Source organism: Rattus norvegicus, chromosome 11 (genome assembly GCF_021556685.1).
Source record: "Rattus norvegicus strain SHRSP/BbbUtx chromosome 11, alternate assembly SHRSP_T2T, whole genome shotgun sequence".
Lineage (NCBI taxonomy): Eukaryota > Metazoa > Chordata > Mammalia > Rodentia > Muridae > Rattus > Rattus norvegicus.
Genome location: NC_141544.1, coordinates 95,689,610 through 95,702,668, shown reverse-complemented (window position 1 = coordinate 95,702,668; position 13,059 = coordinate 95,689,610). Strand labels below are relative to the sequence as shown.

The 13,059-nt window shown below is 45.4% G+C and overlaps 1 protein-coding gene and 1 pseudogene across 18 annotated transcripts in view; one reads left to right on the top strand and one right to left on the bottom strand.

Moving 5' to 3' along the window:
- Positions 1 to 12,527, top strand: part of Hira (histone cell cycle regulator) — a 109,044-nt gene extending 96,517 nt beyond the window's left edge. For 16 of the 18 annotated variants that reach the window (XR_015632844.1, XR_015632843.1, NM_001135760.1 and 13 more), the window contains one exon: positions 11,658 to 12,527. Coding sequence is in view for 14 of the 18 variants with exons in the window: in NM_001135760.1 (NP_001129232.1) it covers positions 11,658 to 11,774 (117 nt within the window). In the remaining 4 variants the exon portion in view is untranslated. The remainder of the gene's footprint in view (positions 1 to 11,657) is intronic. The other 2 variants (XR_015632841.1, XR_015632842.1) reach the window with 1 other exon arrangement.
- LOC120095770 (small nucleolar RNA SNORA17) lies at positions 1,006 to 1,100 on the bottom strand (annotated as a pseudogene).
- Positions 12,528 to 13,059: the final 532 nt, after the last annotated feature.

Here is a 13,059-nt window from a genome sequence, read left to right as displayed (position 1 = left end):
GCCCAGATGAGTTGCAGGTCCTGTTCTCCCAAGTGCTACAGCAGGCGAGGGGCAGGACCGGCTCTCCTACTTTCATGACCCCATTGGAGCCAGCTCTCACCCTCTCTGTTGGTGGTGAGGGCAAAAGGGAGGGGAGGAGATCTCTTCTTTGCCACTACACAACAGACAAGAGGCAGGGCTGACTCTCCCACACTCACGACCTCCTGGCTCACCTACAGCCCTTACATCCAGGGTCAGGGATTGTGCTGCTCAGGGAGGCGCAGGGCCTGCTTTTCTGAGTGCTGCAGCAGTTGAGGGGCCTGGAGCCAGCTCTCCTGCCTGCTGTAGGTGGTGAGGCATCCGTCTGTTTCTTTTTCTCTTCCGTCTTTCCACCACTGCTTACTCCTTTAGTGGTGCCCAGGATCTCTGGTGTTTGAGGTCATCTCAGCAGTGATCTCAGGAGTTCTATGCTCTGCTCATGAGTTATGGTACTGGGCAGGGGTCATCTTGGGAATGACCTTGCCAGGCCCCCTGAGTGGCCCCTTGTGAGGGTCATCTGTCACGGACTCACTCCCACTTGGGGCCTGTTATGGTTTGTATATACCTGGCCCAGGGAGTGGCACTGTTAGAAGGTGTGGCCCTATTGGAGTAGGCATAGCACTGTGGGTGTGGTCTTTAAGACCCTCATTCTAGTGCCTGCAAGTGAGTATTCTACTAGCAGACTTCAGATGAAGATGTAGAACTTTTAGCTTTGCCTGCACCATGCCTGCCTGGATGCTGCCATGTTCCTGCCTTGACGATAATAGACTGAACCTGTTAGCCAGCCCCAGGTAAATGTTGTCCTTATGAGCTGCCTTGGTCATGGTTTCTGTTGATAGCAGTAAAACTGTAACTAAGACAGGGCCCATGGTCCCAGGTGGGATTCTTTTAGTCTCCAGCTATCGCCCTGCCTTGGGAGCCCATCTGGGCCTGCACAGTACCAGACTGGTATTCATCTCAGGCTTGCTTTTTTTTTTTTTTTCGTGGAATGTTAGGCTACTAATCATTTAGAGGTTCACAGGTCAGAACACTGAGCATAGAGGGAGTCCTTTCTGCCACACCTCAATGCCTCTAGGAATGGAGGAAGATCATCTTTAATTTTCTTTTGTTATGTCTTTATCTGGGATCAGGATAACACTGGTTCCATTAAAGACAGTTTGCAAGTTTTTCTTCCTTTTCTAGGTCATTTAATTTCAGTAGTGTTGATGTTGGTTCTTGAGAGTCCAGTACTAGGCCTTTTTATATTTTGATATGCCTTAATCAGCACAATAGCTGGGCTACTGCCTAACCTCCACTGTTGACAGAATCTGCCTCCTGCTGATAATTCTGAATTACAACTTATTGAGTTCTCTGTGCTTCTTGGCTGCTCTGAACCCAGAGGGCTGCCCATCTGGGCTCCTGGCTCCTTCATGTGGCGGCCATGCCTTTCTGTCCTGTACTCTTCTCAGGCCTGGCGTCTCTTCTCCCTCCACACTCTCCTGGCATGGTGGATCTCCTTCTCCCTCCTCTTCCTGGTCCCAAGCCTGAGAATCCTGAAGTCCCACCTCTGTCTGCCCTGCCCTGCAGTCTGCCAGCGTCTTTATCTACCAATCAGAATTAACTTAGTCCCTCAGTATCTTCCTTGCAGGTCTCTCTTGTGCAAACAGTTTTGGGGACCCAGATTAAAATTAGAACACAAGCAGCATTAGACCAAATCCACTCCAGCTGATTATGGATCTTTTTAAATTATTTACCTTGTTTTGGTTTTATTTTGTTAGGCTGTATGTGTCTAGAAATTAGTCTATTTCTTTTAGACTTTCAAACAGAGTGGAATAGATTTTTAAAATATGTCTTTATTAACATTTTCTGAATGTCAGTATTTTCTGTTGTTTTGCTTCTCCTTTGCTTTCCATATATATTTTTTTAATTTGGGTCTTCTGTGTTTGTTTGTTTGTTTGTTTCTCACTGTCTTGTGGGATAGAGACCCAAAGACCACTCAGCACAACCAGAATCCGAATTGAGAATCTATACTATGCCTCCCAGCAGCTGGTGACTGCCTGGAGAGGAAGGCTTCTCACAGGCAGCCTTAATGCATTTTACAGAAGCTTTTCAAAGCAAAGACACAGAAACTACATCCTGGTTGGCAGTTGCAGGGAAGGTAAAGCAAGCCCTGGTATCCAGAGACAGCGGCACCCAACTGCACCTAGGAATTCTTGAGCCTTTGGGGCTGGGATCTGAAGGATCCCAGGCAGCAACCCTACCCTGAGGTGGGCTCCTTTTGCCTCCCTAGTACCTGAGATGGGTAGCTTCTGATGTACAAAGCTGGACTTTTTTTTTTTTTATTAACTTGAGTATTTCTTATATACATGTTATTCCCTTTCCCGGTTTCTGGGCAAACATCCCCCTCCCCCGCCCCTTCCTTATGGGAGTTCCCCTCCCCACCCTCCCCCCATTGCCGCCCTCCCCCCAACAGTCTAGTTCACTGGGGGTTCAGTCTTAGCAGGACCCAGGGCTTCCCCTTCCACTGGTGCTCTTACTAGGATATTCATTGCTACCTATGAGGTCAGAGTCCAGGGTCAGTCCATGTATAGTCTTTAGGTAGTGGCTTAGTCCCTGGAAGCTCTGGTTGCTTGGCATTGTTGTACAAAGCTGGACTTTTTTAACTATCACTTTATAGTCCAAGGTCTGTAACTCTTGCAGCAGTGCCTCGGTGGCCCTTAGACAATCTCTTTCAGTTTCAGAGAGGCTAGGAGGAGGTTTTATATTGTAAGAATTCATAGATCATATTATAAGAAACCAGACAGAAGGGCAGGAGATTGGCACTTAGTGTCTCATCAAACAGGCTTGCAGAGTTTTTAGATCCTTGGGGCAACCTGGTCCAGGTATGTTGTCCACTGTATCATCCCTCTGGTTCTGTCCATTCCAAAGCAAAGGTGGGTTGACTCACTTCTGCCAGTGGAAGACTGAAGAGTGCTTCTTTCAGATCCAAGGCATGTATACCTGTTCCTCTGGAGGAATCAGACTCATGAAAGTGTCTGAGTTTGGGACCGTGGGATGATGGCCTTTGGTCGTCCTATTTACTTCCCTCAGATCTTGGACAGGCCTTTAATCAGAGAGGGCCTGGGCTTCTTTACGGGTGGGAGTGAAAGGTTCCAGGGTGAATGGTAGGACACCAGGATGCCTGTTTCTCTAAGCCAGTCAATATGGACTGTAATTTCTGCCTTTGCTTCCAGGGTCATTGGGCAGGGGCTTGCTTGCTTGCTTGCTTTATTGATTGATTGATTGATTGATTGATTGATTGTATGTATATGAGTACACTGTAGCCGTCTTCAAACACATTAGAAGAGGGCATCAGATCCCATTACAGATGGTTGTGAGCCACCATGTGGTTGCTGGGAATTGAACTCAGGACCTCTGAAAGAGAGGTCAGTATTTTTAATTGCTGAGCCATCTCTCCAGCCCATAGGTGGTATTCTTTAATCTGTACAGGGTTTGCTGAACTGGTTGATTGAACAATATATGAACTTGGTGTAGGGTCAGTCCCAGGGTTAGGGGTAGTTTCTGCCTAAACCCCCAGGAATTTGTTGTTAGAAAAAAAAAAGGTAGTTTAACTGCATCTTTTGTTTGAAGACAGGACTTTCAGCTAAGGAGATATTCTTCTGACAGAGAGTAAGGCATCAACATTTTGCTGGGTATCTGTAAGTCTAACTGTGTCTCATCATCAGAGAAGGTGGTAGTAACTTTCAGTTTATGCAAAATGTCTCTTCCCAACTGTATAGGGACAATCAAGTAAGAACCAAATATGTAGCCCAGTACTAAGAAGTCAGTTGCTTTGCCCCCAGTTTTAAGTGTTAACCTAGGCTCCTGGGGGGTTAAAGCATAGGACCCTATCACTGTTTTTCTTCCTATTCGAGCACTCATTTTTCTCGTGTCCTTTGTCCTTGCAGTAGGTTCATTGGTGGCCTACTTGTCTCCTGCACTGGACTAGTTTATTATATGGGTTTTCTCACAGGGCCATCACTAGGCTTGTTTCTCTGACTCTTGACAGTTCTTTGTTGTTAACAACCTTTGAGTTGCCTCCAGAAACTGGGACCCATTTAAATCTACAAATCCCTCTAACTTTTGTATCTTCTTTCTAATATCCCAGCTTGCTGGTTGATCCATGTTGAGTACCTACCTGTTCTCCAGTGCATCTGAACCTGTGGGCATATAGGTGCAGTAAGCCTCTAGGAGGCAGTCTAGGGATGCAATGGGATGCAAATGTGTGACCCCTGTGTGACCTCATTTATCTTGGCAGGTCTGTGGGCTTCCTTGCTGCTGCTCAGAGCCTAGCCAGGAAAGTCTAGCTTGTAATTCGTGCCCGCATACGTTGTTTGGTGTTAGGATCCTAGTAGGGTTGGTTGGACTGAAACACACTCTCAATGTGATCCTGTCTGGACCCAGAACTGCTTTCTTAGCTTCCAACCTTATGTGGTCCCTTCTGATGTGAACAGGGTAGCTAATAACTGTTAGCAATCATCCCCGGTGGGCTAGTGCGTATAGAAACAGTCTCTATGTGAGAGTTGAACGCCTGTGGTTTCTCAGAAAAAGAGGGGAAGACCTTTAGTTTTACAGGACACTGATAGAGAAGGGTGCAGCTTCTCACTCAGCTCCTTTGGCTTAGAGGAAGTCTAAAGTGTTTGTGGCAAGGGCTGTCAGTATCTGGGTTGAGTCAGGGGACTCCAGAAAATTAGAGGTAGTAATTGAGACACCTGCTGGGTTCTGGTAGGGACATAATGGGAGCCACTGTGGGTATGCAGGGGAGACACAAACCTGGGGGAGCCTTTGTAGATGGAGAAAAAGAATAAAGGATCACTGGGGCCCAGGCCTGGACTAGAGTCACTCTTTCTCAGGGACTAAGGGTAGGTAGTTCTTCTTTCTCTGGGTCACTGGAGAAATTTTGGAGCTTTCCCCCTTAGGGTTTAGGTACCAGAATCTTGATACGAGTTTTAGGGGAACAAACAGGCACCCAGTCACAGAGGAGGCTGTTGTAAGAGACTTAGCCAGATATCCATGTAGGGAAGTAGATCAGAGTGCCAGGATTTCCTGTGATCACCAGCTATTCTGCTTGGGCCTTTTGTTATCATATGTTCCTGCAGATGGCCATTCAATGTCAAAAGAGGGCCACTGTAATTCACAAAGAGTACAGAGGGGTCCATCTTTCTGTCTTTGCATACCCAGTGAAAATAGTGGAGGAAACCGTTAAAGACGTGAGCTGTGAAGCAGAACTGCCCACAGTTTTTTACTCCTGGATCTCAATTCATAATGACGTGACAGACTGACCAGAAGAGACAGACAGACAGACAGGACAGGAGCAAACAATAACAACATGGAGACCAATTAGGAGTGGCCACCATGTATTCAAATACCTCAACAGTCCTGGGGACTCTGGTGACATCTCACACAGATCTTACATCCTGGGGACTCTGGTGACATCTCACACAGGTCTTACATCCTGGGGACTCTGGTGACATCTCACACAGGTCTTACATTCTGACTAGCAGCTGCTAATCTGACCTCTCCTATGTGTCCAAACAGAAGGCACATTAGACTTATCTCTGGAGATGACAAACCAGGTGACTTTCACTGAAGGGAATTTATACAGGGTTGTTGGAGCGGCCTGGCCCCCAGCAAGTAATGAGTTCTCTCCTGAAGCCCTGGAACATCTCAGGTTATGTACCTCTAACAGCTGTGGCCTGCACTCAGTCCTCGGGATTGGTTAAAATGGTGAAGGTCAAGAAGGGATTTTGGTAGAACTCCAAATGTTAAGGGATAGAGACCTAAAGTCCACTCATGATAACAAAAGTCCGTACTGAGAGTCTGTGTTAGGCTGGCTGGCAGCTGGCAACTGCCTAGGGAGAAACACCACAGAACAGCCTCAGGAGCTTTTTAAAGCAAAGAACACAGAAAAACTACATCCTGGTTTTCAGTTGCAGAGGAAAATAAAGCAGCAAACAGTGTAACAGAAGTCAAAAGCAAGCAGCTAGCTGTAGCCGGGGCAGTTTGATGCTGAGTTTCTAGAACAGAGTTGGGTGCTTTCCTATGGGGATAGAAAAAGTAGGGGATCAATCTCAAGATAAACTAAAGATGCCTCCAGCTGCAAGAAGACAGAGGGACCTTTGTCCAGTCACAGTAGTTGTAAATTTCTTGATGGTTTGCCAATCTTGTTAGTTAATTCTTCAAAAGAACCAGCTCTTCCTTTCACTCATTCTTTGGATTTGTTTGTTTGTTTATTTATTTATTTTCTCAATTTCAGCCCTGGTTGTGAGTATCTCTGTTCACTATTTTTGGCTTGGTTTGTCCTTGTTTTTTCAATTCTCTAAGGAATATTATTATTATTAATTTGAAGTCTCAAAATTTTTTTATTGGATATTTTCTTACATTTTAAATATTATCCCCTTTCCCGATTTCCTCTCTGGAGTCTCCTTATCCCTTCCCCCCTCCCCCTGCCTCTATAAGAGTGTTCCCCCACCCACACACTCACCCACTCCCTCCCATCTCTCTACCCTGGCTTTCCCCTACCTGGGGGCATTGAGCCTTCACAGAGCCAAGGGCTTTTCCTCTCATTGATGCCCGATAAGGCCATCCTCTGCTACATATGTGGCTGGAGCCATGGGTCCCTCCATAGTTGGTAGTTTAGTCTGGGGGGTGGGGGGTCCTGGCTGGTTGATATTGTTCTTCCTATGGGGTTGAAAACTCCTTCAACTCCTTCAGTCCTTTCTCTAACTCCTCCACTGGGGACTCTGTTCTCAGTTCAGTGGTTGGCTGCGAGCACCTGCCTCTGTATTTGTCAGGCTCTGGCAGAGCCTCTCAGGAGACAGCTATATCAGGCTCCTGTCAACATGCACTTCTTGGCATCCACAATATTGTCTGGGTTTGGTGACTTTATATAGGATGGATCCCCGGGTGGGGCTGTCTCTGGATGGCCTTTCCCTTAGTCTCTGCTCTAGTCTCTCAAATTTTGTTGATGAGCAAATGCATTTAACACATGGAATGAATACATGACTATTAAAAATGATATCTACCCACATCCATCCTTGGGGTCCACACGCAGCACAGGAAACTCCTTTGAGGTCTCTTAGACTCCTGTGGAAACTAAATTTTGAGCGGGAAGAAGTCAGTTCAGTGTGTTAGCATATAGAGGTTGGCACTGATGCAGATAGTAATTGAGAGATATCTCAGGGACCCCACATTCTGAGTTCCTGGAGACAAAGGCAGGTATGGACCATACTCACCATAGAGTCCCGTGGGGCAGGGGGTTCTCTGGTGCTTGGAGTTCCTGGAGAGATTTCCCCCAAGGACCCCACTAGGTCTGAGTTCTTGCTGAGAGTCAGGCTTACCTGGTGAGGACCTCATTTCCAAGGGGCCTTTGTTTTAGGGGGTCTGTCACATTGGGCGATAGATAATCCTGAAACACTAATTTTTGTTTTGTTTCTCCTTCAATATTTGTAGATTGTTTTGCTGGGATTTTGCTGGATCTGTATTGGCATTTGTGGTACTTTACAACTTGGAATCTATCTTTGCAGTCCTTCTGGCTTTCAGTTTTTTCTGTTGAAGTTATAATTCTGATAGCTCTTCAGTAACTTCACCTTTTTCTTTTGTGGCTTGTAATGTTCTTTCTTTATTTTGTGTTTTTGTTGTTTCGTCTATAATATGTTGTAAAGATCTTTTTTTTCTGGTGCTACCTATTTGAGTTTCTGTAAGCTTCTTGTACACCTGCAGGTTCTACGTACCCCTCTTCATCTAATGAGACTCACACCCCTTCATGGTTCTCTGCTCTGCTGACTTCTTGAGCATCTCCACGTCTGCTTTTCTTCCTTCATAAGCTCTGGCTAACTAGCAGTTGGAGAGAAGAGATCTTGGGAATTAATCAGGAGGACTGTTAGGTCCAGGGGTTCAGGACCTCTCTGGGAGTGCTGAGAAGTGAGATCTCAGGGGAACAAGTAGCTCACAGGGTGGGAAGAAGCAGGTCTAGTCTGGGGGCTGGGAGGTTGGAAAATCCAGAAGTAGCCAGGTTGCCTGGAGGTAAGGGGTAAGGTCTTGGAGGAATCCTTGGGCCTGTGGAGTGAGTCAGTGATGGATGGTTTACAAGATGGGAGGTGGCAGAATTTACCTTGTGGATATGGGAAAGAAGTCCTGGAATTGTGCAGGTCTATGAGGTGCATTGGAGTAGAGCCTCTGGTGGTGTGGGGAAGGCAAGTCCTAGAGGAGCTGAGAGGCATTTATCTCCCCCTGCCTCCTGTGTTAGTTTATAAACTGTAGCTGGAGCATGAGTGTATATGCACAGACATGAGTTTCAAGTTTATGCTTTGAGTTTATAACTTGCTGTAATCTTTTCATGTGATAGGATATTATCTCACCTGTTATAAGATTACTTGTGGTGGTTTGAATAGGTTTGACATCCATATATTCATGTGTTTGAAGGCTTGGCCATAGGAAATGGCATTATTAGGAGGTGTGGCCTTGTTGGAGTAGGTGTGGCCTTATTGGAAACTGTGTCACTGTGTCGGTAGGATTCGATGTCTCCTATGCTCAGGCTCCGCCCAGTGGTGAAAAATCTCCTCCTGGCTGCTTGTGGGGGAAAGTCTCCTCCTGGCTGCCATCAGATCAAGATTAGAACTCTAGGCTCCTCCAGTACCAAGTCTGTCTGCATAATGCCATGCCTCCCATGCTCACCATGATGGTAATGGACTGAACCTCTGAGCCTGTAAGCCAGTCCAATTAAATGTTGTCCTTTAGAAGAGATGACTTGATCATAGTGTTTCTTCGTAGCAATAAAACCCAAACTAAGACACTCCCAGAGTGTGCTTTAGATCTGTATGTAGGTGTTTAGCTTGCATACACGTGTGCACAGTAGAAGGCATGGCCTACAGTTATAGACGGTAAGGATTTGTTGTCATGTAGATGCTGGAAATTGAACTCTGGACCTCAGGAAAAGCCAGTGCTCTTATCTGCTTAGTGGTCTCTGTAGCACCAAGGCTGTTAAGGTAACACTTTCCCGCCCTCCTGATCTCGTGCCATACTGTTTTCTTATACTTAGAGTCACAGCCTGGTTTCACTGTCCTGCTTTACAAAGCAGATCTTTTCGATGCTTTAGATCGTCTTAACGTTTAATTCCCAACCCTTTGGAAGAGTGCAGTGTGTGAGCAGTTGCCGTTCTTGTCTTATTTGGAGATCTAATTTCCAGTAGCACTTGCTCACTCCCCTCCCACTTCATCTTCTTCACAGCTTGGTTTTTCAGAGCGTGGCTGTGTTCACAGGGTCTGTTTAGGTCACCACTGCTGCAGTAATACTGTGGGGTGATAGTTGCCTCTTTAACTGTATCCTTCCTCTTAGTTCTTTCCTTCTGCTGCTTTGGGGTTTGGTTTGGTCTTACTCTTACAATGTTTTATTTGGTTGTTTTCTCTGAGTTTTAGTACGAGCACTCAGAGATATAAATTCCCCTCTTAGGACTACCTTCATTGTAGCCCATAAATTTTGGTAAGTTTTCATTCATTCCTTGGATTTAAAAAAAAAATTCTTTCTTGAATTGGCCCAGCCATCATTCAAGTATGTAGTTTAATCTTTGTTATTCTGTGTTTTCTGTATTTCTCTTTCTATTAATTTTTAGTCTTAATTAGTTTTGATCAGAATACAAGGAAAGTTTTTGAAATTTCGTATATTCATTGAGACTTGCTTTGTATCCTCGTGCACTGGGATCTGTTGTAGAAAAAGTTCTGTGGGCTGCTGAGAAGAGTGAGGATTCCTTAGTGTAGGTGGGATGTCCTATAGATGACTTTTAGGTCCGTTTGATCTATGGAGCCATTTAATTCTAGTTTTTTTCCCTCCCTTGGTTGATCTGTTTTTGTTTTGAGTCATGGTCTTGTGCAATGGTCTCTGTGTGTACCTCTGGGTCCAGAACATGCAGCCCTCCTGCCCCGCCTGCCAAGTGCTGAGATTATAGCCACGTCACTGTGCCCAACTCGAGCTACTGTCTTTATTCAGCCTGTCCCCAGTGCTTTGCTTTTGTTTATGACATGGATAAGAAAACAAATCATCTTTTAAATAAGCATTTTCGATTTTTCAGTTCTACCTTTCTCACTTGTCTTACTGTTTTTGCTAAGCACTTCAGTACAGTTTTGAAATCTTTTTCCTAACACATTTTTTGATTAACTCCCCTTTTCTGGATTAAACCAACTTGGTTATAGTTTTATTAGAAAATGTTGCTAATAATTTATTAGGGATTTGTTGGGCGCATGATTTCATAGTGACATTCATCAGCCCAGAATCCGTTTCATTTCTGCACTGGTCTTGTTTGGTTTAAGGCTAGCCTGGATTATTTGCAAAATAGATAGAGTTGGTGTTCTTCATTTTTTTGTTCTCTTAAGTTTGTATGAGGTTGGACAATCCTGATCTTTGAGTGTTCCTTAGAGGACATTTTACAAACCTGGTACCTTCTTTTGTAAGATTCTTTCAGAGTAAAACATGTTTCTAACAAGCTGTTGCCCCAGTCCTTGCCAAGTTTTTATAACATCTTTTTCTGTCTTTAACTTCCAACTTCCTGTGTCCGTGGTGTTATGTATTATTGCTGTTTTTTGCAGACTTCTGGGTTTGGAGCCTGACGTCTTGAACATTCAGAGCAAATTGTTCTTCAGTTGAGCCTGATTCCTGATTCTAAGAATCTTTACTGTATAACACACTCATATTTTAAATAGAATTTTGGGTATATTTAAAGAAATTTATATTATAGGGTTGAGGCTGTAGCGCTGATGTCATGGGAAATCACAGTACATGGGTGACATGCCCAGAGGACAAGATGTTTAAGGTTGTCCTTGGCAACACAGAGAGTTCAGGGCTGGCTTGGTTGCATGAGACAGTTTCAAAAATAAAATTTAGGATATGTTATGGGATTTTTTTTTTTTATACGTGTGTAGTGGGGATTGAATCTAGGTTCCCAAATACTCTCCGGTGTGTCCTTCACTCCCACCCCAGCCATTACCCGTGCAGCTTCTCCTCCCTTTGCCCCATCAGCTGGGGTAGGTGCTGCATCTGAGTTGCCTTCCTGGTCTGACCTGGTGTCTGGCAGTTCCCATCCTCTCCCTCTGTTCTGAACCTTCGCTGTCCTGGGAACATGCCTTCTGCCTGACTGGTTTTCATTTGATACTCTTGTTAGACTTACTCTATGGCCTATGTGGCAGAGAGCCTACCTAGTAATGGCTGTTACAGACTGACAGCAGGAACAGGGGAAGAAATACAGGCAGAACACCAGAAGCCACCACTATCCTTACGTGCCTTAATACTCAGGATTACCTTGAAGGATTACCCTGCCTGGAATAGGAAAATGTTGGTCTGAGGGGCAGCCTAGTTGCACTCAATCTTTCTCTGCCATATTCTCCTCTACAAGGTTAAATCTGTAAGAATCCTACCCAGAAAGTATAAGGTTTGTGGTGACTCTCTAAGCAAGTATAGGTCTGGATGGAACCTGGTCTTTCCTCCTTCCCTACATTCTAGCAACCCTTTCTTCATGTACACTCACCTGGTCCTGCCTTTTAGCTCTGTACTTCAGTCTCTGCCAAGCCAGAGAAGGCCCCAGAGCCTGAACCTCCTCAGATCTCCCTCAGCTGTTATTCTTGTGTCCACAGGGTCTGCGGAAAAGAGAACTGCTGAAGGAACTGCTGCCAGTCATCGGGCAGAATCTTCGATTCCAGCGCCTCTTTACTGAGTGCCAGGAACAACTGGACATCCTGAGAGACAAGTAGCCTGCCCTGGCTTGCCCCAGCTGCTGCAAGGGCAGAGCCACACAGTTGCCACTGGCAGGTGCCCGGGGCTAGCCCCGCCTGTCATGGTAGGAGTAGGAAGAGAGACCTTGGCAGGTGTGTTGTCCTGCACCAGCACTAGCCCAGTTCTCTGGGTGGACATGGCCTATATCCCAGGCCTCGATGACTCCGAAAGGGGGCAGCTTGTTCCTCCATACAGGCCCAACTGTGGACTTGGGGCTGAAACTGGGGCTCTGGCTTGCTGCCCTGGGGCCAGCAGGGATCTCTTGAGCCTGTCTCCAGCTCGGCCCCAAGGTAGATGCTGGCTCCTGCCACTGCAGGTGCTGTGCTGCTTCAGCTATAACGAATGAGCCATTTGTGAGAGCACGAGCCTGGGATCGTTAGGGATGATGCAGTCTGCAAATGGACCCGAAGCCTGTGTAAAAGCAAAGCTCTTCTGACACATGGACTATTTTTGTACTAGAATTTGCTAACTTGGAATATGGAGTTTCTTTTGGTCGATCAGGATATCCCTATAAGTTACTTGGACATTGGTCACTTATAGGAAATTTAAACTCTAATTATGACAGCTACACTGAAAAAAATAATTGTACTGAAATTAACTTGTCTATCTTCATTTGGTTTAATTTTTAATGTTTGTAAAAAGAGATACTTTGTGTGGGGGTGGGGTGGGACAAAGGGGAGGGCAATTTCTTTTCTAAGTGTAAAATAAATGAACATGCATTGGATACCAAACCCCATTGCCTTCCTGGCCTTTTTCTTCTAATGTCCTTTCCTCCCTCACTTTCAATATAATGTCCTCTCCTCTCTCACCTCGAGTATTTTTCCTGCTGTGGCAGTGACAGCATTGAAGCCTGAAAGGATCTTCTGGAATTATCTGATTTCTGCTGCCTCCCCCATAGAAGTTTATCTTTGATGTGTGGGAACCACTTATCTGTCATACAGAAGCACCTCAGGCTGACCTGGGGGCAGCAAACAGGCCACACATGTTACCTCCTAGGTGAGGCATTATGACCCTTGGTGCCTCAGCTTTTGTGGTCATTTTCAGCTTCAGCTGAAGGACTCAGACGTAGAATCCTGAAGAATTATCAAAAGCTCAGTGTGGTGACAAATGTCCCTAATATTAGCATTTGGGAGGCTGAGGCAAGAGGTTTGAGTGCCAGGCTGTAATAGGCCTAGGCTATGTAGAAACACTTTGTTTAAGGAAAAAAATGATGGAAATGCTTATCAGGAAACTGTAATTTTCTCAGAAAGTAAGCAAGAAGTT